Here is a 26,524-nt window from a genome sequence, read left to right on the forward strand (position 1 = left end):
TGCTTCTCACTTCTCACAAGGCATTTCCTGTGCTTGGTTTTCAGTGGCCCAAATAAAGCCTGTGAAATCTTGAAAGGGGCTGCAGGGAATGGGGGGTTGGAGAGCGAGCCCACCCATGTTGGTGGTTCCTGTCCCGTGCAGCTGGACCTGGTTCTGGGCATTGCAACCTGGCACCACTCAGGTATGGTACACCTGCCAATCTTATGTGGAGAAGGAGGGGCAGCTGGGGCAGACCTCAGTGGTGCTGTGACCTTGTGCATCAGGTTGTAACACCTGCAGTGGGGAGCTGGACCCAACCCAGTGGGAATCATAGCATCATAGAATATCAGGGTTGGAAGGGACCTCAGGAGGTCATCTAGTCCAACCCCCTGCTCAAAGCAGGACCAAGCCCCAATTAAATCATCCCAGCCAGAGCTTTGTCAAGCCTGACCTTAAAAACTTCGAAGGAAGGAGATTCTACCACCTCCCTAGGTAACCCGTTCCAGTATTTCACCACCCTCCTAGTGAAAGTTTTTCCTAATATCCAACCTAAACCTCCCCCACTGCAACTTGAGATCATTACTCCTTGTCCTGTCATCTTCTACCACTGAGAATAGTCTAGAACCATCCTTTTTGGAACCACCTCTCAGGTAGTTGAAAGCAGCTATCAAATCCCCCCTCATTCTTCTCTTCTGCAGACTAAACAATCCCAGTTCCCTCAGCCTCTCCTCATAAGTCATGTACTCCAGACCCCTAATCATTTTTGTTGCCCTTCGCTGGACTCTCTCCAATTTATCCACAGGGACAGGAACTGCCGCTGAAGTGAGCTCACTATCCAACACACACACCCACCCATCCACACATACCCTGCTCCCCCACCATTTCCAAGAGTTCACAGTCTTTATTTAAATTCACAATTTCTGTGACCACAGTGACGCTGGCAGGCCATATGCCAGCTCTTGCCTGGGCTGCAGGCATTAGCTAAGAACTGACAAATTTGTAGCAGGAAACCAGACCAGGTCACCTGCATGTTAGTTTTGCTTAAAATAGAGATTGGTCTAATAAGAATGTGTTCAGTGTTTAGACTCTGTGAAATGCTTGTAAGTTGTGTTGTCATTAATCTCACTGGTAATGTTTATGTTGCATGTTATAAGTGTGACAGGGTTGGGCCAGATGGCTATAGGAGAGTAATAGAAGGCAGATATATTAGCCCCAGGTTAAGTAGGTCCCTTTTTCCTGGGTAAGGTAACAGGGAAGGTTCCAGAACAATCAGGAACCTTCTGGAGACAATTAAGACAGACAGGCTGATTAGAACACCTGCAGCCAATCAAGAAACTGCTAGAATCAATTAAGGCAGGCTAACCAGGGGACCTGGGTTTCAAAAGGAGCTCATGTCAGTTTGTGGTGCGCGTGTGAGGAGCTGGGTGCAAGAGGTGCTAGGAGCTGAGAGTGAGAATGCATACTGTTGCAGGACTGAGGAGTACAAGCATTATCAGACACCAGGAGGAAGGTCCTATAGTGAGAATAAAGAAGGGGTTGGGAGGAGGCCATGGGGAAGTAGCCCAGGGAGTTGTAGCTGTCGCACAGCTGTTCCGGGAGGCACTCTAGACAGCTGCATTCCACAGGGCCCTGGGCTGGAACCCGGAGTAGAGGGCGGGCCCAGGTTCCCCCCAAAACTCCTGGTCAGACACAGGAGGAGTTGACCTGGACTGTGGGTTCACGAAAATGGCCAAACTGAGGGCTGCCATGAAGCTCCAAGGCAAGCAAATCCGCCAATAAGCGCAAGACCCACCAAGGTAGAGGAGGAACTTTGTCACATAAGGAAAGATTACAGTGTTTGCACTCTAACTGGAAACCCTCACAGTGAGGAGAGAAGCATTACCAAGTAAGTGTGAAATATTAGTTTGTTACACAAGGTGTCATTTCCTGGCCAGCACAAGAAGGCTCATGGACACCAGACAAACCACTGTGGAACATCAGAGGACAAAAAGACTTCTCCTCCTCCCCCCAAGTGCACATGAACTTGTCCCATCATCTTGGATGCTGAGGGGAGGGGAATAAAAATCCCTGACAAGAAGAAACCACACCTTTTTGGCAGTTTGAACTCTGAAGGGCCAGAGACTTGAAACTGAAGCCAAGGATCCCCAGGGGCTGCCCCTAGGGCTGCCCTGAAAGACGCTTTGAATTGGCAGATCATGACAACTCTCAGGTTTCAGAGTGGTAGCCATGTAAGTCTGTATCCGCAAAAACAACAAGGAGTCCTTATGGCACCTTAGAGACTAACAAATTTGTTTGGGCATAAGCACTCTGTCAGTCTCAGGAGTTAGATGGTAACTCATTGGTTGTACATGTTCGCTTGCTTTAACTTGTAAATGACACTCTTATTGCTTTTTCCTAGTTAATAAACCTTTAGCTAGTTTATTACAGGATTGGCTAAAGGCATCGTCTTTGGTATAAGATTTAGGGTACCAATTGATCTGGGGTAGGTGACAGGTCTCTTGGGACTGGAAGCAACCTGAATGTTGTGTCATTTTTGGTGTAAGTGACCATTTATCACTAAGTCCAGTTTGTCTGGGTGGCAGGATAGACTGGAGAGTCTAAGGGGACTGCCTGACTCGATGGTAAGGCTGGTATAGTGATCCAGGAGTTCACGGTTGTTACTAACTTGGTGAAAGCTGATTAGAGACCACACCAGCACTTTTGGGGGGGGGGGCGGAGTCTGCCCTATTTATGACGGTCTGAGGTAGCTGCTCCTGGTCATGAGTCACTGCAGACAGCCTGACAATCACCTTCACCTCTGTGCCAAAATTGTAGCCTGAATAATAAACAATAGCAAGGAGTGTTCAAAGGCAAGAAAGAGGAAACCCTGCATTTCATTTTATCTCAGTCCCTCTCTGCAGCCCCAGACACTTCCCCAATGGCTGAAAGTCACAGCAACTCACCACAAACAATGGAAACGGAATAGGCGCCCTGTCCGCCCCAGCACATGCTATCTTCACACCCCACTCACATCGAACCCACATCACCAGCCCCTGCCTGTCCAAATACCTGGGGAAATGCTGGGGTGGAGGACACGCCGTGCTCTGCAGGGCACACTCCGCTCCTGGGATCAGTCTGCCCCTTCACAGAGAGGCAGGCTGGCCTGGTGTGTATGGCAATAGGAGTTCAATTCCCAGCTTTGTTGCATTGTGACTAGGGACCAGTCACTTTATCTGTCTGGTCTCCAGCTCCCACCTGAAGGAGGAATAATAATCTACCCTGTTTGCAGCTCTGGCACAAAGGGGCCCTGATCTTGAGGGAGCTGTGTGAAGAGGCCGGTACAATTGGGGCTCTGAGCTTGGTGGGGGTTTGGACAGCACCTGGCACAATTCTGATCTCAGTGTAGGCCCTAGACGCTACTGTAATAATAAAATATAGGGAAAAACATCGGGAGGCAAACTTGGAAAGCTGCCTATAGGACTCCCCCCATAAAATGTCTGTGACATACTATTTTGAGAAGCGCTGTTTTCTTTCTCTGCCCTGCCCTCAACAGTGGGGTCCCTTTGGGGGAATGTTGGATTGCTCCAGACCAACCACCTCCAAGCACTGGTGATCTCGGAGCCTCGCCTGCTCACCTGGCTGAGAACAATTCCCCCTTCCTCCTACTAGAAGGGAGTGTCTCCTCTACAGGGCCCCAGTGTTAGTCAATGGCTCCCCCCATCAACCGACTGACATTTTAAAGGGCTCGAGCTGTGCCCATGGCAGGGAAGGGGTTAACTGTGAGTGTCTTCAGCGCTTGTGGTTTGTGAAAGAGAAGAAGTGGCTGTGGTGTGTTGCAAGCCCTGGTGCTGCACTCTGTCTGGGGTGGAGACGCTGCCGCCCTGCAGGAAGCTGCTTCACAGCGTGATGCAAACAGCGGCCGGTTACCAGAACGATGCCATAGAGCTGTCGCAGACCAAAAGAGCCACGATGCCACACGGGAGGCCAGGTAAACACGGGGGGACGTGGGGACTGAACTTTTAGCTCATCCCTCTAAGGCAGCAGTTCTCAAACCCCATTTTAATGGGGTCACCAGGGCCAGCATTAGACTCGCTGGGATCTGGGGTTGAAGCCGAAACTTGAGAGCTTTAGCCTGGGGCAGCAGAACTCAGGCTCTGCCCCCACCCAGGGTCATGTAGGAATTTTTGTTATCAGAAGAGGGTCACAGTGAAGTGAAGTCTGAGAACCGCTGCTCTAAGGCGGTACAGAGAATCCTCTCCTTAGATGCCTGCCTGGTGGGTCTTGTTCACAGTCACACTGATTGCCTGCTTTGGGGTTGGGGAGGAATGTTCTCCCAGGTCAGAGTGGCAGGGACCCTGGAGTTCTGGGAATTTCCCCCCTTCCTCTGCAGCATGGGGAGCGGATCGCCAGCTGGGATCATCTGGGCCTGTCTCACTCTTCCCAGAATCACAGAAATGTGAGTCTGGAAGGGACCTCAAGACATCAGCCCCCTGCGCTGAGGCATGACCAAGTAAACCCCTAGACCATCCCTGACAGGCGTTTGTCCAACCTGTTCCTAGAAACCTCCAGACGGGGGTTGCACAAACCCTCAGTAACCTATTCCAGTGTGGCACTACCCTTGCAGCTAGAAAGATTTTTCAGATATCTAATCTAAATCCCCCTGGCCTCAGATTAAGCGGATTACTTCTTGTCCTACCTCAAGTGGGCATGGAAAACAATGGATCATCGGCCTCCCTACAACAACCCTTAGCAGGTCCTCCTTCAGCCTTCTTTTGGCAAGACTAACCCCACCCAGGTTCTTCACCTTTCTGCACAGGCCGGGTTTTCTAACCCTTCGATCGCTTGTTTTGCTCATCTCTGGACTCTCTCCAATTTGCCCACAGCTTTCTTAAAGCGCGGTAACCAGAACTGGACACCATACTCCAGCTGAGGCCTCATCCGTGGTGATTATAGCAGGACAATTACCCCCAAGTGTCTTACGTATGCGTAGAGGGGGAATATAGGGATAGATAGATGGGCCTATTGGAATAGATAGCTATGTAACCCTCCTGCCAGGTGGAGTCAGCAGCAAGTAGGGCCAGGTTCAATACTTAGGCAGTTCCTTGTAACAGAACAGAACCAGCTCCAGCCCCCACTCAGTAATCTGGGAAAACCAAACACGACCACTGAGCACCATGAAGAGTCAATACTTCCCCATTCACAAGCACTGAGTCTGTGTATAGCGAAAGAGAACTTTTATTAAAAGAGAAAGGGAACCAAGCATTAGTTTGCGGAAACACCACAACCCCATTCAAAAGCATGTAACAATAAGCAAACCCCACCCCACAGCATGATGGGCTGTGTCCTTTGCCTCAGTTTCCCACCTTGGGGTGGGAAAGTCCAACGAATTAATGTCCCTTTACCACATCATTCCCCTCTCCGTCCACTGTACCCCACTCACAGGTGGCTGTCCTTGGTTAGCAAAGAAGGAGAGTTCAGAGGTGTGTTCAGAGGGGGTCACTTCCCACCCCAGAAAGGGTGGGGGGGAATCAAGCAATGTCTCTGTGCTCGCTATGAGCCTCCGCAACTAGATGTCGGCTGCTGCTTCCTCTGCTTTTCTCTCCTGCTGCTGGTCGGCACTGCCACTGCTCTGACTTGATGGGCTGAGGTCCCACGGCTTAAGCCAGGGCCTTAGTGATTTCAGCTCTTACTGGTCTCTCCTCCTGTACAGCCTCTGCCTTGTCTTTCGTGTCACCACAGTCCTTACACCACCTATAATGGCTTGTCTACTCCGCTCTTTTGTCAGCGTGACGTGTATCGCTCGGGGTGTGTAAAAACCACCCCCCGAGTGATATGAGTTACACGGACAGAGGCGCCGGCGTGGACAGCACTATGTCGGCAGAGATGCTCTCCCACCCACATGGCTGTCGCCGCTGATGAAAGCGGTTTTACCAGGCCAGTGGAAGAGCTCTCTCTCACCAGCATCGGCACAGCTGGGCTGCTGTAAGCTCACTAGTGTAGACATGGCCTAAGGCAGAGCCCCTAGAGCTACGAACATTCAGTTCCTGTTACCCCTGAACAGAGAAACCAGGCCTCTCTCCTGAAGCTAATTAGTTCTGTCTCTAAACCCTACAGAGTGCTCAGCCAACTAGCATCTAGCACCCTCCTTTAGCCGCACCTCCCGCCCCAAATGCCACTCCCACCCTTGCTCTCCTTCCCAGGGCTTTGGCAGCCCTACCAAATGAGGTTCAGATTAGGGTGGCGTCTCACAGGCCAGATTAAGTACAGTTCTGCTGCCCTTTCTTCATACACTAAGGAAAAAAATATTTCATGACCCCTGCACTCGATAGTAAAGTGAATTGTAACCCAACACTAGCCAAACGTGATCATTTTGGTAAAGCACTTGGTCATGCTATGCACCTGGAGACACAAACACAGGCTGTTCCTGAAGTCTTTTCCCCCAGCTCATCTCTAGATGTCAGTGGAGGGCTCGTTCAGACCCTGCTTACAGATAGATAGATAGATAGATAGATAGATAGATAGATAGATAGATAGATAGATAGATAGAGTGTATGGGGATGGATAGATATAAGGAGGTGTATAGGGGTAGATAGATAGATCAATACGTGGTTTATCCAACTAAAATTACAAGCTCCAGACAGCGGGGGTTGTGCAGGGGAGGGTAAGTGAATCCTTAGAGAGCAAATTTTCAACCCTGAGAACACGGATTTTGCCCAGTGACTCCCATCCTGGCAGCTGTAGACATTCTCACAGCCCAGACCAGGAATCAGCAATTGACACTGTGGGTTGTGAACAGCTTTGATTGCCTTCGATTGGAAGCTCTGTGGGGCAGGGACCTGGGTCTGTGCAGTGCCTGGTGCAATGGGGTCCTAAACCATAGCTGTGGCTCCAGCACGTCTGCAAGACAGATAAATAATAATAACAATGACAACCAAAGCCAAAGCTGGGCTGGGAAGTGACTGGACCCAGCATCCAGGCCTGGGGAGGAGTCTGGGTTTTAAATGCTTCATGATCCAGAATAGACAATAAAACAGGTACATGGCTGTTCTAGAAAACCCTCTTTCTGCCCCTAGATTCGATGGGCAGTTTTGACGACAACTACGAGAGGGATTATGAGAACGTTGATCCCACTCAGCCACCACCCCAGCCTCAGACACAGCCACAGTGGCAAGCAAAGGCAGAACCAGGTGGGTGACTCACTTGAGCTGTATCTCACAGAGCATGGGAGGTGTGTGGGCCACAGAATTGATAGGTCAGCACAACTGGGCTTGATGTCTGGGTTTGGCAAAGGGAAAAGCATTAATGTGAGGCTACAGATGGAAATGAAGAGCAATTGCCTCAGGCTCTCTGCAGACTCAGGCAGCCTCTCTGCATCAGTCATACCTGGGTCATGTGCCCAGTGTTATCTCCACTGCCAAAGGGGATTTGTTCAAAGGCAGTACGAGCAGTTGGATGCCCAACTCCCACTGAGTCCCCATGAATGGGAATTAGGTGCCCAGTTCCCACTTGTGCCTTTGAAAATCTCCCCAATGCTTTTATTTTTAAATGAAAGTTGAGATTTTTGGAGCATGACACAGCTGGGCCAAATCCTGCAGCCACTTCCATGGGTGCAGAATACCAAGGGCTGTGGCCTAGACACAGCTGCTAAAGCACAGTGGAGATGCTTAGGCTTGCAAAAGGCGAGTTTAGCGGGGCTCCTGACTGGGCTGGACACAAATAATCCTTGTTCCAGGGAAACGATCCCATTAGAACAACAAGGAGTCCAGTGGCTGAAGAAGTGGTTTTTTTTACCCACGAAAGCTTATGCCCAAATAAATCTGTTAGTCTTCAAGGTGCCACCGGACTCCTTGCTGTTTTTGTGGATACAGACTAACATGGTTACCCCCTGATACGTGATCCCATTAGAACAACTATCTTCAGAAGAAGACTGAAACCCAACCCCCCACAGCAGTGCTGCCCTGCATGGTGCTGGCATGTGTTCTCCCCAGCCCTCAGGCAACTGCCTGGCTCGGTGTCTCACGCTTGGGTGAGCAAATGGGGCATTTGCAGGAATTAAAATGACGGCCCCCGCCCCAAGCCCCCTCCTTGGGCAAACAACCCAATGCACGCTCAGAGCTGTGGCGGCGGGTGTCAATGTATGGATTGCAGAGGCAGAGAGAGAGATCTCTCCAGAGGCTCTCAGCCCTTTGCCAGGTTAACTCCCAGCTCGACGATAGTGTTTTTCATCCGTGGATCTCCAAGCGCTTTACAGATGAGACCAGTAGCATTACTGGGCCCTTAGTTGTGGCTTAGCTGGTGACGCCTGCCTCTTTCCCCGCTGCTGCGGCGGGGCGAATGCTGCCAGCGTGCCGGCCCCGGGGTCTGTCCCCTGTCAGGAATCCACTAGGTGGCATCGTTTTCAGTTGCAGCTACAAGGGTAAGAGATAGCAATGCTGGAGCCTTAAACGGCAGTTGTCAGCAGTGACAGAGAGCCGGGCACATGGGCGGGCAGGGACCAAAGGCAGGAGAAAGGGAACCGCTGCCCTGGCATGGCAGGGGGGAAATAGGAAGCACAGAGAGCCCCTGGCACGGAGCAGAATGGGGGACTTTGGTATGGGGGGCACACAGAGCCCCTGGCAGGTGGAGAAATGGGGGACCTTGGTATGGAGGAGGGAGAATGGGGGGAAATGGGTGACTCTGGCATGGGGGGGTGGAATGGGGGGCACACAGAGCCCTTGGCATGGGGGGAAATAGGGGACCCTGGTTGGGGGGAGGGGAAATGGGGGGGGCACACAGAGCCCCTGGCAGGAGGAGAAGTGGGGGACCCTGGTTTGGGGGATAGAATGGGGGCACACAGAGCCCCTGGCATGGGGGGAAATGGAAGACCCTGGTTTGGGGGGAGGGGAAATGGGGGGCACACAGAGATCATGGCAGGGGGGGAAATGGGGGACTCTGGTATGGGGGAGGGTGGACAGGGGCACACAGAGCCCCTGGCATGGGGGGAAATGGGGGACCCTGGTTGGGGGAGGGGAGATAGAGGGCACCCAGAACACCTGGCGTGGGGCAGGGGGTGGGCAGTTGCTGGGGGATGGGAGGATGGCACACAGGGAGCCCTGGTGGGTCCCATGTGCTCCATACAGAAGCTACCATACCCAGGCCCCCTGGTTCCAGGAAACCCGCCCAGCTTGGTGGACGAGCTGACGTTGGCATTGGGCGCTGCCATCGGCCTGGCACCGTCAACATGGGAGAGCTGCCCGGACTTGACTGACAACTGGCACAGGCCCCCGAGGCAGTGTCTCCTCTAGGAAAACTCCTGCTAACTAAGAGAGGGGGCGTCCCTGTGGAGACAGGGCAGCTTGGAGCTTCCATCAATTAGCAGGTTGAGGTGAACCCCTGGCTCCCACGGTTGTTACTTCCACTCACTGACCCATGGGAAAGCTCCAGGCTGCCTTCTCTCCACTGGGGGCTTGTCTACGCTTCAGAGCCTGCGGCGGTATGGCTATGTCAGACGAGAGCCCTAGAGAGAGACAGCCCAGGCCGGCCAGCTGGAGGTGTTCTTGGGCCAGCGTAAGTGCATCATCTCCCAAAATGACAGTAGCATGCCCTCAGGAGCACGCTTCTTTTCACGGGGTTGTGTCTACACTGGGAGGTTTGCTGGCACCGCTGTGCCGGCGTGAGAGTGTGTGTGATTTTTGCACACTCCTAGCCGACATAGCTAAGCCAGTGACGTTTTGCAGGGTAGACCAGGTCTCGGGCGTTACCCGTTCTAGCTGTCACAAGATAAGAACACTCCCTTTTTTGCCTAGCGAAGACAAAGGTGGATGCTCTGATTTTTGGTTTATTTGGGTTTTTCAACCCTGCTCCTAATCAATTGAAACTAACTGAAGAAAGTGGCTGTTAAGCTAAAATAAGTGTGTCTACACTGGTTTGATTAAACCAGTTTAAATTCACATCTCTGCCGAAACCGGTGTGCCTTTTTTGTGCAGATGAGCCCTTTAATCTGCTTAAGATACTGTAAGATCCTCTTGAATTGACTCAAACATGTCTAGACTAGGGACTTGTCTGCAACCAAGTTGCACCAATTTCGTTTTAATCGGTTTACAAATTGAGTTAGTGCAAATCAGTGATTTAGTGGACACTGAAATCGGTGCCGATAGCTGGTGTTAAGCCAATTTAAGAGTGTTCACACACAAAGCAGCCCCAGTTTAAATAAACGGGAGTGAAATTGCATCTTCAGTTAAACCAGGGAAAGTTTTTTGCATAGACCAGACCCTAGTGAGTCACACCAGTTTAACGCACTCACTTATGTGGACAAGGCCTTGAAGAGCTGGATTCTCAAAAGTGCTGAGTCTCCGCAGTGCCCATGGACCCCAGCAGGAGTGGAGAGTTGTCAGTGCTTGCAAGGATTGGAACCTTGGGGAGGCAAACAAGCCCAAATGCCACGGTGATGGGCTCGGGGTCCTGTGGGGACAAAGAAGGCTCTGTTCTCTCCTATTTACAGTGCACACCCCAGAGTGCACTCCCTGGGGCTGCGGGGGGCACCCACTAGACCCTGCTCCTCTCTTAGAGCAGGGAGTAGAACCCAGGAGCCCTAGCTCCCAGATCCGTCTGCCACTCCGCTCCCCTCCCTGAGCTGGGGATAGAACCCAGGAGTCCTAACTCCCAGCCCCTTCCACCACGTTTTAACCACTGGACCCCTCTCCCACCATCTTGCACATGTAGGTCATTCTCCTGCCCGCGGCTGGTGGCATGGGTAGAGATTACACCAGCTGTTCTTCCGCTGACTCGTGCTCTAGCCGCTGATGTCGCTGTTCTTTGCAGCTGTCTCCACCCTGAAGGCAGAGGAGCAGAGAGGCTGTGGGAGAAAGTCCTTGGGCATCCTTTATGCCCTGGTTGGGGTGTCTCTGCTGCTGTCGACAGCTGCCTTCTTGCTCATGCTCCTGAAATGTAAGTGCTAGTCCCAGGCCTGCTGCCTGGTGTGTCTGGATGGAGGCTTCAGGCAGACAGTCCTGCACCAAGGAGGGGCGGGGAGGTGACAGCAGAACCTCCCACATACTAGTGCTGCATCCACGCAACCTGCAGGGGGAGGATCAGTGGCCTTGAGATGGACCCAAAGCGGGATCTAGCTCCAGATCCAGATCAGAACTTTCACATAGTCTGGGCACATTCAGCCCTGAAGAGGGTTTAGATGGGGGCTGATTTGTTTTGTCCTTGAATGCATCACTGTCCCAGCACCTATGCTACATAGAGGATAACAGCCTATTACTGCCACCAGCTGAGGGAGCTGCTCCTTTACCTCACACGGCCGGAGCTGGGTGCTCATGGTATCAGGTTCAATCTCAGCTGTAGAAGTGACTGTCCCACAAACCTGGGATGTTCCTTTCCCCGCACAAATCTTTCTCGTGACTGAGCTGAGCTGTAGGTGCTGGATCCTGGGTGTGAGTCAGGGCGACTAAGGCTTCCTGTAGTGGTGGCTTTGCTCTGGCCGAGCTGGTTTCTCACAGTGACAATTTCTTGTTTATCTCTTCACTTGGAATCCTGATTTCTCAAGATTTGACTGATGCAAAACAGGAACAAACGTGTCCAGGCAACTATCTGGGGCGCGGGGGGAGGCGGGGGCGGGTGCTGTGTGTCTCAGACCAGGGCTCTGGGATCATAGCCCACAGCACGAACGCTCCTCCCCCGAGCAGAACTACAGGCTCCTTAGGGGCTGAACGGGTGTCGCTGGAGGTGGGAGTGGGGGGGCTGGTGGAGAGGACTCAGGGCTCTGCTCTAACCTGGAGGGGAGCCCAGGTGGTCAGGAAATTTTGGACAAAACCTTTTTTCCCAGGAAAACGGCGATTCATCAAAACCGAAGCTTTTCACAGAAACGGGTCAGTTTTGATTAACCGTTCCACGGGAAGGTCTGTCAGGGCCGCGGTGGAAGCTCTGGTCAGAAGCAGCTAAAGGAAGTCCCACCCCATTCTGGGCATAGCCTGGGGCATGCAGCTGGGATGTGGGAGACCAAACCAGGCACAGCAGGGACATGGAGCTGGGTCTTTGACCACCCTGGCTAGTGCCCAAGCCAGGGGGCTCTAGGGTCAGTCACTCATGTGCCTGTGCGCATTCTCTCTGCCCTCCCCCAGAGAATGCCTCTATAGCTGGGCGTTCAGGGCATGTGCCAGGGTTGGGGGGGACGGAGGTTCAAGTCCCTGCATTACCTGAGTCAGAGGCTTGGCCCTGGCTTTCCCATGCCCCTGGTTGGTGCCCTCTTCACTGGGCCATTGGTTATTCTGGGCCAGTCTTAGCTTCATTTTGCAATGGAATGAAAACAAATGTCAAAACCTTCCGTTCAGTTCAGCCCGTTTCCTGCCAGCCCCGGCCTGGAGGCAGCGCAGTTGGCTGTGTCCAGACAGGAGTTAGGAATTGCCCAGCTGGTGACCGTGGGTAGCGTGGGCTGGGAGCTGCAGAACCACACGGTCTGTTCCTGTCCGCAGCCTCCTGGGCTGGGAGCGAGCAACCGGCTGGGATACTCGCTGGGGCTGGCCTGGGCTGGAATGCAGGAAGAGCGGGATGTTACCAGCATGGATCTCTGGGCCCTGGGGTGAACTGCAGCCTGTGTTGCAGGGATCCCGTGCTGCCCACATGGCTGGGAGGAGTTCCAGAAGAAATGCTACTTCTTCTCCTCGGACAAGGAGCCCTGGGATATGGCCAAGAGATCGTGCAGCAGACACAGTGCAGAGCTAGCTGTCATCGGCAACCAGTGGGAGCAGGTAGGTCCCCATACTCCTGCCCCCGGGGAGAGGCAGAACTGGGCGCAGTGCTGGGCCACCTGAATGGGATCTCTCCTCCCAGGCCGAAACTGCTGCTGTTATCCCAGTGCTTTTGCTCAGCTCTCCCAGCCTGCTGGGCCCATGCTTCCCAGCCTCTGAATCCAGCCCAGCATTCCCAGGGGGAGGAGGGCAGCTGCACTGCTTGACCCTGGGTCCTGTGCTGTGAGGACATTGCAGGGACCCTACTTCCCTGCCCCAAGCCCCCTGGGCACAGCAGATGCTGCAGCCAAGCACCAGAGAAATCAGCAAAGGCTTACTCTAGGGATTTCTGTCACAAAGCTTCACCAGCCCCTGCCCGTTGCAAGCCCCCTCATCCCTCCCACAGCTCCTGCAATCCCAGAAGAGACATGACCCCACTCGCAGGCCCCTCACCCAACCACCCCCTCTGATGTGGCCCCCAGTGGGGGTTGCCCTCCAGCCCCCAGCTCTTGCGATCAGCTCTGCAGGGTATGTGTGGTCGGAACTGATAGGCATAGGTGCACCTTGTTACCCAGAGACGCTGATGGGATCCAGGCAAAGCACTGTGACCAGATCCTGCTCTTGTTTACACCAGTGTAAATCCATATTCCCATAACCCCGCTCCACCTCACAGCCCCTTCCCGGTAGCAATGACTTCTCGCTTCCGCCCCTGCTCCTGCCTTGCCGTCTGGTCTGTGTGCCTGCAGGTGGGGCAGGCGGTTTCAGCACAACACCTGGACAAGGCAGGTGATGGAGGACTGGGCAGGCCCCGTGGGACGCGGGCCCCTGGTGGTTTGCAGAACACCAGGTAGGAGACAAATAACTGCTGTTTGTGCTTCTCTCCCATCCCCCCTTAGGCCTTCCTGACAGTGGGGATCAATTCCGTTCACCACTGGATCGGCCTGAGCAACAAAGAAGCAAGCTGGACGTGGGTGGATGGCTCACCAGTATCATATACGTGAGTAAGGCCATGTCTACACTATAAAGTTAAGTCCACTTACGTTAGTCTCTGTACCGCCACCAGCAATTACTGTGGTTTATCATGTTTCAGAGTAACAGCCGTGTTAGTCTGTATTCGCAAAAAGAAAAGGAGGACTTGTGGCACCTTAGAGACTAACCAATTTATTTGAGCATGAGCTTTCGTGAGCTACAGCTCACTTCATCAGATGCATATCGTGGAAACTGCTGCAGACTTTATATATACATAGAGAATATGAACCAATACCTCCTCCCACCCCACTGTCCTGCTGGTAATAGCTTATCTAAAGTGATCAACAGGTGGGCCATTTCCAGCACAAATCCAGGTTTTCTCACCCTCCACCCCCCCACACAAATTCACTCTCCTGCTGGTGATAGCCCATCCAAAGTGACAACTCTTTACACAATGTGCATGACAATCAAGTTGGGCTATTTCCTGCACAAATCCAGGTTTTCTCATATCCCCCCCACCCCCATACACACACAAACTCACTCTCCTGCTGGTAATAGCTCATCCAAACTGACCACTCTTCAAGTTTAAATCCAAGTTAAACCAGAACATCTGGGGGGGGGGGGGTAGGAAAAAACAAGAGGAAACAGGCTACCTTGCATAATGACTTAGCCACTCCAAGTCTCTATTTAAGCCTAAATTAATAGTATCCAATTTGCAAATCAATTCCAATTCAGCAGTTTCTCGCTGGAGTCTGGATTTGAAGTTTTTTTGTTTTAAGATAGCGACCTTCATGTCTGTGATTGCGTGACCAGAGAGATTGAAGTGTTCTCCACCAATGTGATATATGCCATCATGTGCCAGCAATGCCCCTCTGCCATGTACATTGGTCAAACTGGACAGTCTCTACGTAAAAGAATAAATGGACACAAATCAGATGTCAAGAATTATAACATTCATAAACCAGTTGGAGAACACTTCAATCTCTCTGGTCACGCAATCACAGACATGAAGGTCGCTATCTTAAAACAAAAAACTTCAAATCCAGACTCCAGCGAGAAACTGCTGAATTGGAATTCATTTGCAAATTGGATACTATTAATTTAGGCTTAAATAGAGACTTGGAGTGGCTAAGTCATTATGCAAGGTAGCCTGTTTCCTCTTGTTTTTTCCTACCCCCCCCCCCCAGATGTTCTGGTTTAACTTGGATTTAAACTTGAAGAGTGGTCAGTCTGGATGAGCTATTACCAGCAGGAGAGTGAGTTTGTGTGTGTATGGGGGTGGGGAGGATGTGAGAAAACCTGGATTTGTGCAGGAAATAGCCCAACTTGATTGTCATGCACATTGTGTAAAGAGTTGTCACTTTGGATGGGCTATCACCAGCAGGAGAGTGAATTTGTGTGGGGGGCTGGAGGGTGAGAAAACCTGGATTTGTGCTGGAAATGGCCCACCTGATGATCACTTTAGATAAGCTATTACCAGCAGGACAGTGGGGTGGGAGGAGGTATTGGTTCATATTCTCTGTGTATATATAAAGTCTGCAGCAGTTTCCATGATATGCATCTGATGAAGTGAGCTGTAGCTCACGAAAGCTTATGCTCTAATAAATTGGTTAGTCTCTAAGGTGCCACAAGTACTCCTTTTCTTTTTGTGGTTTATCATGTTCACCCTGCCCTCCTGTCAGGTGTGAGTGCTCATCAGGGGCAGTGCCAGGGGCTGAGAGCCTGGGAGGCAGCTGGCTCCAGCTGTGGGGACTCCAGCTGGGAGGGAGCTCACAGCAGCACCGGGCAGCGAGGCTCCAGCTGCCAGCACTGCTGGGGCTCACAGCCCCAACACCCCCGCCCGATCCATTTCAAAACAGGGACCCTACCAGCAGTGAAATTGACATTCTTGTCAATTTCACGGCTCCAGCAGTCAGCCAGGCTGACAGCCAACAGGCAATGCAAGTAAAGGGGGGAGGGATAGCTCAGTGGTTTGTGAGTTCAATCCTTGAGGGGGCCAGTTAGGGACCTGGGGCAAAAATTGGGGATTGGTCCTGCTTTGAGCAGGGGTGGGACGAGATGACCTCCTGAGGTCCCTTCCAGCCCTGAGAGTCTATGATAAAGCAGTGTCTATACAGATACTGCAACACTGGGGCTCTGTTGACCTAAGCCCTATGCCTCTCGTTGAGGTGATTTGTGAAGTTGGCCTAGCAGGTGAGTTACAGCGGTGGGAGGGACACTGTAGTGTGACACTTACATAGTTTGGTCAACATAAGCTACCTCACATTGACTTCACTTTTACTCCTGGGGGAGCTCTGCACTGAAAAATTAAACTCTGTGCCAAAAAATTTACAATTCTGCACACAATATATTCAAATAACACAATAGAATCACACCAGTTACAATTATTTAGGTAATTTATTTAAAAATACCTGTTAGCAAGTATGTCTGTAGGAATACATGCAAAAAAAAGATTCAGGAAATGGTTGGTTTTTTTTTTTTTTTTTGACAACTAGATTCCTTACTAGGTATAGTAATACAGAACGTTGAGTAGTTCATTTAAACTACAATACAGAACTGTATTTCCGCACCTCTCAGAAGCAGTGCAAAGGCTTGGGGGAGTCAGGGGTAATGGAGGAGCTGAAGGAGAGGGAAGGAGCTCAGGAGAGAACCTGGAATTTTATTGGGTGTGGGTGGGGGAACAGTTTCTTTTGGGGCTGGGGGCATTGTTGGGGAGCTTCCCCCATGCAGATCCTGGCTGACCCCGAGCCTCTCCTATTCAGTCAGGCATATCTGGCCCCGTCCCTGTGTGTCACTGCATCCCCTGTCCCCATGTGGCCCTGGAGCCCCCCTACCCCCAGTCCCCATGTGGCCCAGAGCCCCCCTCTTGTTCAGCCCCTGGATCAATGCTGTCACCCCACTAGCTTCTGAGCCCGCACCCCAGTCAGTCCCCCTCACTATCCCTTCTGAACCCCAGGCTGTGAGCCCCTGGCAGCACCGTGTGCCCCACTGTGCCTCCTAACCTGGCTCCACTGGTAGGCTGCTGTAACGAACGCAACCAGCTGCTCGCTGTTACTGCCGGTCAGTCAGTTGTTCTGGTGGGCAACAGTCGGAACTTCAGCACTTCCTGGGCAGAATGTATTTTCTGTGGGGAAAAAAAATTCTGCACCAGACATGAATTCTGTGCATGTGCAGCAATGCAGAATTGCCCCAGGAGTAAACTTGGTAGTGTAGACATGCCCTAGCATTTACTGTCCTCTGCCTGCTTTCATCTGCCTCCTCACCCTGCTCCCAAATCCAGCAGGGACCTGTACACTACACCTCACTCACCCCCTCCCCTGGAGTGGGGAAGGTGGCTGGCCTCCTCCCACAAAGCACAGTCTGGCCCCTCGGGCTGGTGAGTCCCAGGGTCAGGACTATGGGGAGAAGGGAATAGCCAGCTGACTTCAGGCTGGCATGGCTGGGGACGAGCATTGTTACACGGCCTAGAGCCAGCAGGGGAGTCAATGGGGCAGGTTGAAAATTTTCCACTGAACGGTTCTTTGATGAGAAATCGGGATTTTGACTCAACATTTTTTGCATCGTCTTGCAAAACATCTCGATTTTTTGTTGAAAAATATATGCCCCAAAAGCAAAATATTTTCCTTCAGAAATAGTGCCCTAGTGCCTCATGAGAGTTGTAGTTCAGTTACTGCATGTTCTTCTTTTCCATTATAGGTCAGCCTCCCCAGCCTGACTATATCTCCCATGATGCTCTGCCTCTCTTCTCCAGAGGGAAGACCAGAGTTCAGTTGCTGTATGTCATCATTCTCCCCCATGAGTCGGGCTCCCAGCAGGATTACATCTCCCATGATGCATCATGGCCAGGGAGTCCCAGGATGCTTCACCTCTCCCCTCCAGAGGGAATACCATAGTGCACTGTGAGAGATGTAGTCCAGCCAAGGAGCCCACCTTATAGAGGAGAATAGGACATGAGGCACCCAAACATGAGCTGATCTCAGCTGTTCTCAGTGGAAGCGGCAGGTGCTCAGCACCAGGAAGTCTGGCTCTAACCCCCTGCAGTCCTGCAATAAACCTTGGATAGGATCGCAGTGGGGAGGCTGGGATTAGCACGGGGAGTGGGGAGGAAAGTGAGCTTTATTCACAGACACTGAGCCCTGTGCAGTGCAGTGCAGCTCTGCTCTGAGCTGGTACCCTGAGGTAGCTGCGCTCTGGGGGGCACCGTCCCTCTGAGACCCCAGACCAAGTGGGCTCAGGGGGCAACACTGCAGGTTTCCTCAGGATCAGAGTCAAAAGGGAGCTCATCACTTCTCCTTGATCTTCCCCACTGACCCTGGTGCCTCCCAAAATTTTGGCCGAATCTAGTCAATGAATTTGTGTCAGATTTTCAAATGGAAAAAAATTCACTCAGCTCTAATGGGAATGGTTGTATGGGAATGTCCAGGGAGAGACAGGCATAAGTTTATGGAGATAGATAGCTAGATAGGTAGATAGATAGGCAGCAGGTATTGAAGGCCAGGGGAGGCTAAACGTCCCCTAACCCAGGCAATGGCCCCGCCCATGCTCCATCCTGGTGCCCTGCTGAGTGCCTGGGATGGATGGATAGATGTGTGATATGGGGGTGGATAGAGAGATATTGCAGTCTTCCCTTTCAGCGGTTGTGGTAAGTTGCTCTGTTGGATCATGTGGATCCATGATAGAGAGGTTCCTGACTAGAATGGATTCCCCAGGAGCTGCTCTAGCCACTGGAAATATTCCCCTTGTTTCTTTCAGATCTTGGTCTTCAGGGATCCCCAGTGTTAATAACACTCAGAAACACTGCATCCATCTCACAGGGGGTGTCAGAGGCAAGTGGAATAACACAGAGTGTGCGACTCACTATAACTTCGTTTGTGAAAGATCTGGGACCTTTTGTGTGTAATTTGCACCTTTGAAAACATTTTGCCATTTTGAGGTTTATTTTCTTTAAGCAGCCAATAAAAGTCAGCAGAGCCCTAGGTGCCTTCGTGGGCTAGTTCACCTCACTGAACGCCACCGGGCTGTCGGCGCTACAAAGAACGGTGAGATCCATTCTACAGGACTTTCAACTGTCAACCTCCCTCCTAGCTGAGCAAAACCCAATGTCTAGCTGAGAGGCTGCCAGACCTGGGTCCAGCTCAGAGCTCTGCACTTCCTGTGTGACCTGGCAAGGGTCATGTAAGATCCAGGCCAGGTGCTGAGTGCCATTGACTGCCACTAAAGTCAGAAGTGGTCAGCCTCGGTCGTGATGAGACCGACAGTCCCTCTGCTTCTCCCCTCGCTCTCCACGGTCCCTCGTTCCCACTAGGTTTAGCTCCCAGGGTACAGCACAAATTGGCTGTGCTGGCATTTAAATCTGAAGCCCAAAGAACTCTGCTTCTGAGGTTACGGGGAGTTCTGTGCACTGAGGGCAGGGATCCCCCAGCAGTTCCAGTTTCCTGCAAAAGTATCTGCTGTGTCTCCCTAGCCAGTGCAGAGAACATCTGTGTGTGTCTGGGTTCAGCTCACTGGGCACTCAGAACTCTGCAGAAATCCCTCTTCTACTCCAGTGAACAGTGCTGTAAGGGCCTGATCCTGGACATGCCCGGCTTCTCCTGCCAGCCCCGAGTCCCTCCTGCCGGGGTGCCCAGAGCTAGCGGCACTAGACAGGAGGAGGCATTTTGCCATCAGTGAGTCACCCACCTGAAGTCACACAGCAAGTCAGTGGAAGGGTTGGGGAGAGAACCCAGGAATCCAGACACCCAGATCCCCCCCACACCCCAGCCCCGCTCTAACTGCTAGGCCTTGTCTACGCTACGAAGTTTTGTTGGCAAAAGTTGTGCTCCTTTAATTAAAATGGCTGTTGCATCTCCACACTATCTTCTTGTGCCGGCAGAGTGCATCCACACTAGCAGCTCTTGCATCAACACAGAGGGCAGTGCACTGTGGGTAGCTATCTCCCAGTGCAGCTGGCCGCAGGGTGCTTTGGGAAAGGTTTGCAGTGCCTCATGGGGCAGGTACAGCGTCACATGTTGCAGGTTTCTCAATCTCATCCTTCCCAGAGTAGATTGTCAGCTGCTTTTTCAAAAGAAGTGTGCGGGGGAGTGGTATGTCTGGGATGGAGAAGACAGCAGGCTGACCGACCTATCCTGCGGCAGGGGGAATGGGACACCCCTCCCCCCCCCGCCCCCCATCAGCCCCTGACTCTGCTCAGCATAGCAGTCTCTCCCCAAGCACAAGTAGCCTGCTCTGCCTGCCTGCCTATGGTTCTGTGATTCCCTCCGAGCGAGCGGCATCCTGAGCAGCCCTGGGAGCTCTCCATGCTGCGGACTGTCAAAGCAGCCCAGCGGTTCCCTGCTCCCTGCAGCAGCAGCCTGCCTGTGTTCCTAGTGCAGGGCAGAACAGGAGCATGCCACATGAATGATTTGCTCTTTGTTCCCCAGCAAGATCAGCTGTCCGATACTTCCCGGAGCTTTGAAAGGGGAGCTTTTGCTGACAAAGCTTTGTAGTGTAGACAAGGCCTTAGACCCCACTCCCCTCCCAGCAGTGGGGAGAGAAGTAGAGAGAAGAAGGAGGCCTGACTCCACTCGAGCACACCGCTTCACCTCTACATCATGCTGAGCATGCCGCTGCCACAGCCTGTCTGTCTCTGGCCATTTTCCTGCACGACCCCTGGCATCAGAGCAGGGCAGTGTGTGAGAGAGCCAATACCTGGGGGAAGAATCAAACAGAGGCGCTCTTAGAGGGAATGGCCACACGGTGGCGCCATTACTCTAGGAGTGGGGCCAAGCTGGGGGGGTCAGAGGCAGCTGCAGAATGTATGTCCAGCTCCATTCCGCAGGGCTACACTTGACAGGAGCCTGAATATCCAGGGGTCCCCTGGCCCTCAGCATCTTCAGAATGACCATTCTCCCAGCCCGCTGCTTTGCCCCTGCCGCCCCCTCTTCGCATCCCTCCACTGGGTCCCCTCACACCAAACACCAGCTGCTCTTCTTCGCTGTCATCTAGAGCAAGGGGAAATTCTCCCGCTGAGAACCCTGTGCAGAATGCCACAGAGAAAGCAATTCGATATTCAGAGATGGTAAAGCTAGGAGGGACCATTAGGCCATCCTGCCTGACGTCCTGCATAGGGCAGGCCAGAGATGGCTGCCAGGGGTCCTGGCACCCAGCCCGGAACTTCTGATTAGCGGGACCATATCTTTTAGAAAGAGACACCCACGCCTTATTTAAAGACTTCAACTCAGAAAATAAGGACCGCCATAATGGGTCAGCCCAAGGGTCCATCTAGCCCAGTGTCCTGTCTTCCAACCATGGCTGGATGCTTCAGAGGGAGTGAATAGAATGGGGCAATCATCGAGTGATACATCCCATGTCGTCCAATCCCAGCTTCTGGCAGACAGAGGCTTAGGGACACCCAGAGCATGGGGTTGCCTCCCTGACCACCATGGCTAATAGTCATTCATGGACCTGTCCTCCAGGAACTTATCTAGGTGTTTTTTGAATCCAGCGATACTTTCGTCCTTCACAACAGCCCCTGGCAATGAGTTCCACAGACTGATTGTATGTTGTTTGAAGAAGTACTTCCTTAGGTTTGTTTTAAACCTGGCTGACTATTAATTTCATCAGGTGACCCCTGGTTCTTGTGTTATGTGAAGGGATCAATAACACTTCCCTAATCACTTTCTCCACATCAGGCATGATTTTATAGACCTCTGTCACCGTAGTCGTCTCTTTTCTAAGCAAAACAGTCCCAGTCTTTTTAATCTTCCCTCATATAGAAGTTGTTCCAGCCCCCTGATCATTTTTATTGCCCTTCTCTGCACCTTTTCCATTTTTAATATAGCTTTTTTTGAGATGGGGCGAGCAGATCTGCACACCATGTTCAAAGTGTGGGCATACTATGTATTTATATAGGGGCAATATGATATTTTCTGTCTCATTATCTACCCCTTTCCCAATGGCTCCCAACATTCTGTTTGCTTTTTAGACGGCCGCTGCACATTGAGCGGATGAGTTCTGAGAACTATCCATGATGGCTCCAAAATCTCTTTCTTGAGTGATAACAGATAATTTAGGCCCCATCATTTTGTATGTATAGATGGGATTATGTTTTCCAATGTGTGTTACTTTGGATTATCAACACTGAATGTCATCTGCCATTTTGTTACCCAGTCACCCAGTTTTGTGAGATCTTTTCGTAGCTCTTTGCAGACTACTTTGGACTTAACTATCTTGAGTAGTTTTGTGTCATCTGCAAATCTTGGCACCTCACTGTTCACCTCACTTTCCAGATCATTTATGAATATGTTGAACAGAACTAGTCCCAATACAAATCCTTGGAAGACCCCACTATTTACCTATATCCATTCTGAAAAGTGACCTTCCTACCCTTTGTTTCCTATCTTTTAACCAGTTGCTGATCCATGAGAGGACCTTCCCTCTTATCCCATGACAGCTTACTTTGCTTACGAGCCTTTAGTGTCTTGTCAAAGGCTTTCTGAAACTCCAGGTACATTATATCATTTACATTACTCTTTTGCACATGCTTGTTGATCCCCTCAAAGAATTCTAATAGATTGGTGAGGCATGGTTTCTCTTTACAAGAGTCATGTTGACTCTTTTCCAGCACACCTTGTTCATCTATGTGTCTGATAATTCTGTTCTTTATTATAGTTTCAACCAATTATAAACTTTATTATAGTTTCAACAAGGACAAGTGCAGAGTCTTGCACTTAGGACAGAAGAATCCCATGCACTGCTACAGACTAGGGACTGAATGGCTCGGCAGCAGTTCTGCAGAAAAGGACCTGGGGTTACAGTGGACGAGAAGCTGGATATGAGTCAACAGTGTGCCCTTGTTGCCAAGAGGGCCACTGGCATTCTGGGATGTATAAGTAGGGGCATTGCCAGCAGATCAAGGGACGTGATCGTTCCCCTCTATTCGACATTGGTGAGGCCTCATCTGGACTACTGTGTCCAGTTTTGGGCCCCACACTACAAGAAGGATGTGGAAAAATTGGAAAGAGTCCAGCGGAGGGCAACAAAAATGATTAGGGGACTGGAACACATGAGCTATGAGGAGAGGCTGAGGGAACTGGGAATGTTTAGTCTGCGGAAGAGAAGAATGAGGGGGGATTTGATAGCTGCTTTCAACTACCTGAAAGGGGGTTCCAAAGAGGATGGAGCTAGACTGTTCTCAGTGGTAGCAGATGACAGCACAAGGAGTAATGGTTTCAAGTTGCAGTGGGGGAGGTTTAGGTTGGATATTAGGAAAAACTTTTTCACTAAGAGGGTGGTGAAACACTGGAATGCGTTACCTAGCTAGGTGGTGGAATCTCCTTCCTTCGAAGTTTTTAAGGTCAGGCTTGACAAAGCCCTGGCTGGAATGATTTAATTGGGGATCGGTCCTGCTTTGAGCAGGGGGTTGGACTAGATGACCTCCTGAGGTCCCTTCCAACCCTGATATTCTATGATTCTATGATTCACTTTGCCTGGTGCTGAAGTCAGGCTTGCCGGCCTGTAATTGCCAGGATCACATCTGGAGCCTTTTTTAAAATTAGCGTCACATTAGCTCTCCTCCAGTCATCCGATGAAGTGAGCTGTAGCTCACGAAAGCTTGTGCTCTAATAAATTGGTTAGTCTCTAAGGTGCCACAAGTCCTCCTGTTCTTTTTTCATCTGGTGCAGAGGCTGCTTTAAGCACTAGAGTACATACCACAGTTAGTAATTCTACAGTTTCTCTTTTGAGTTCCTTCAGAGCTCTTGGGTGAATGCCAGCTGGGCCTGGGGACTTATTACTGCTAAATTGATCATTTTATTCCCAAACCTGCTTTACTGACACCTCCGTCTGGGACAGCTCCTCAGATCTGTCACCTGAAAAGAATGGCTCGGTTGTGGGGCTCTCCCTCACATCCTCTGCGGTGAAGACCCATGCACTCGGATTCTGCTGGAGAATGGCCCAGGGGCTAGGGCACTAAACAATCAATGGGTCCCGAGGGACTTCTGAAAACCCCACTAGACACAAAAACCTTTTAGAAGTCTGGCCCTTAGCATGCCTGTGCCTCAGTTTCCCAGGTGTAAAAATTAGGGTTATAACCCTGTCCTGCCTCAGGGGGGCGTGTGAGGATAAAGCCACTTTGAGTTCTACCAATGAAAGGTGCTATATTCAAGCTTAGGGTAACCAGATAGCAAGTGTGAAAAAGCAGGACGGGGGGGGGGGGGGGGCGTGAGCGGTAATAGGCATCTATATAAGAAAAAGCCCTGAATATTGGCACGGTCCCTATAAAATCAGGACACCTGGTCACCTGAGTTAAGGGAGATTATTACAATCCCTGGGGCAGTTGTTCCAATGGCTAATTCCCCTTGCTGTTAAAACTCTGCACCTTTATTTCTAACCTGAATTTATCTAGCTTCAGCCCGCGGCCCTGGCATCTCGTTCTGCCTTTGTCTGCCCTCTCTTCTCAGAACTCTCCTTCCCATGGAGGTGGATACAGCCAGGGACCTGGGCACCTCGGAACCTTCTCTTGGAGAAACAGGAGAGACTGAGCTCCCAGGCTCTTGCTCTAAGGCAGGTTTCCCAGCACAAGAATCTCTTTTTCTGACCCATGTCAATTCGTCACCGTCCTTTTTGCAGTGCGGCCCCCAGAACTGGACCCAGTATCCAGTGATGGGCTCACCAGTGCTGTATACAGAGTAACACCCCTCCCTGCTGCTAGTGAGATTTCCCCACTTATACAAAGCAGGGTGGCATTAGCCTTTTTAGCCGCAGCTCTTGTTCAGCCAGTTCCCACCATGACCCCATTTCCCTTTTAGGGCTTTCCAGGATACGATCCCCCATCCTATAAGTGTGACCTACATTCTTTGTTCCTAGATGCCTGATCTTGCATCTGGCTTTATTGGAACACGTATCGTTCCGATGAGCCCACCTTACCAAGCTATCGGACAACGGATCCAATCTCCCTGCAGGCGCTCCTGCCTCCAGGCACAAATAAGACACATTTAAAATTCACAATGCAATTATGATTGTCACGCTGCCTGGTATGGGCCACATCTAAGAGCGCCAATCTCAGGCCAAACTGCTAGGAAACAGGGCATGTTCCCCAAACTGGTGGTATATTCGCTTGTAAAATTTCACCAAACCAGTAACAGATGTGTGCTTTCAACTACTCACTAGTTATTATGGATCCACAGAAAGGCCCCTCTAGCCCCTCCTGAACCACCCAGACATACCAGACTTCTGTGATAAATGATTATTAAAACCAGAAATCACATGTATTAGGTTCTTCCAGTTCCAAAGAACCAGACAAACACCTCGGGGCAAAATATACTTCAACTCTTACCCCAAACAGCATGCTGGTAGCCAATCCTTTAGTAACTAAAAACTAAAGGTTTAGTCTTATTAAGAAAGAAAGAGACTTATTAAAAATTTAAAGGTTTCAGAGTAGCAGCCGCGTTAGTCTGTATTCGCAAAAAGAAAAGGAGGACTTGTGGCACCTTAGAGACTAACCAATTTATTTGAGCATAAGCTTTCGTGAGCTACAGGATCCGATGAAGTGAGCTGTAGCTCACGAAAGCTCATGCTCAAATAAATTGGTTAGTCTCTAAGGTGCCACAAGTCCTCCTGTTCTTTTTTAAAAATTTAAAATGAATCAGGTACTTTACAGTTGATTTCAGAGTTAGTAGATCAGGATAATAGCAGTGATGTTAAATCTGCCAGTTTGTAATAAGTCTCTCTGGTTCATCCCAAATATTGGGCTCCTCAGTCCATTGTTCAAAGCTCTTCTTTGTTAGAAATCATAGTCCAGAGAAAGAGGCAAGGGGATGATGTCACCCTCTTCAAATTATCCCCGCTGCCGTGTGCCTGGCAAGCTACTGTCTGGAACAGGGAGTTCTAGATGCCCTGTTGAGTCACGGGGCCTCCATTGTCCACATGCTGATGAGGTGTCCTTGGGAGGGGCCCTTTGGAAGAGTCGATTCTCTGCAATGGCCCATCAGCCTACGGCTGGCTGCTCCTGACGGAAATTTGTCATGTGGGACATGACAGGAACACAACACCCAGGAACACAACATGTCTGAGATATGGCCACACAGCAAAGGTTTGTAACTTCAAAATACAGCGATAATACGCACATATCAACAGGGTAACATTGTTCAGCAGATCACAACTTGAGCCAGTGACACCTTACTTTGTATAAGATTTATCACAGTTGTGCAAGAGTGTTGGTACATCAGTGGCTATAACAGTGTAAGCAGGGTCATCGTCCTTTCTGTACAGCCACAATTATTACGATTTATTATTTCTTTGCAGACTTGCCCAGTAGCAATGTAAGGACAGTCCTAGCACCAAAGGAACGGAAACCTGCTAAATATGGAGCATTTCACACTTGCAAATCTTATAGTTTCCTCCAGTTATGATCCCAATAGGGAAGGCAAGACGGAGTCACTAAGGGATCTGTCTCAGGGCACACCCGCTCTAACCCAGACGTTCTCAGACTGGGGGGGGTGCACCCCCCTTAGGGGGTGAGGAATGTGTTGGGAGGGGCGTGAGAATCTGGAAAGAAAAAAAACCTTCCTGCCCACATTTTACCCACAGCAAGGAATAACTAGCTAAGCTGATCCCTCCAGGCACATCAGATGCTCAGCTTGTGCCGGGCATTTGACTCCAGATGGCGCTGTGCATTTTGACGGATTTCTGTGAAGCTTGCACAGCATTATCCTAAGTTGTTGCCATCTGTACATTAATCCCTTTGCTATAACGCGCTGTGGGCATTTCACTGTAAGCAGTGACCACAATCGCAGTTTTGCTTTTGCTCTTTGCTCTTTTTGCATTGGCTCATTCCTGCAGTTCATGGACTTGTAATGATACCCCCTGGGTTCTGTTTCTTTGCCTTCTGAACTCTAAGCATTGCAGGG

At 50.9% G+C, this 26,524-nt stretch overlaps 1 protein-coding gene across 1 annotated transcript; it reads left to right on the forward strand.

Moving 5' to 3' along the window:
* The first annotated feature begins 3,817 nt into the window (after positions 1–3,817).
* LOC140900726 (C-type lectin lectoxin-Phi1) lies at positions 3,818–19,465 on the forward strand. The gene is made up of 6 exons (XM_073318438.2): positions 3,818–3,946; positions 7,032–7,145; positions 10,759–10,884; positions 12,544–12,689; positions 13,565–13,665; positions 18,390–19,465. Exons 1-6 carry the CDS (start codon positions 3,865–3,867, stop codon positions 18,535–18,537), a joined length of 717 nt encoding a protein of 238 aa, XP_073174539.1. The 5' UTR covers positions 3,818–3,864; the 3' UTR covers positions 18,538–19,465.
* The last annotated feature ends 7,059 nt before the right edge of the window (positions 19,466–26,524 follow it).

The sequence above is a fragment of the Lepidochelys kempii genome, chromosome 20 (assembly GCF_965140285.1).
Source record: "Lepidochelys kempii isolate rLepKem1 chromosome 20, rLepKem1.hap1, whole genome shotgun sequence".
Taxonomy (NCBI): domain Eukaryota; kingdom Metazoa; phylum Chordata; order Testudines; family Cheloniidae; genus Lepidochelys; species Lepidochelys kempii.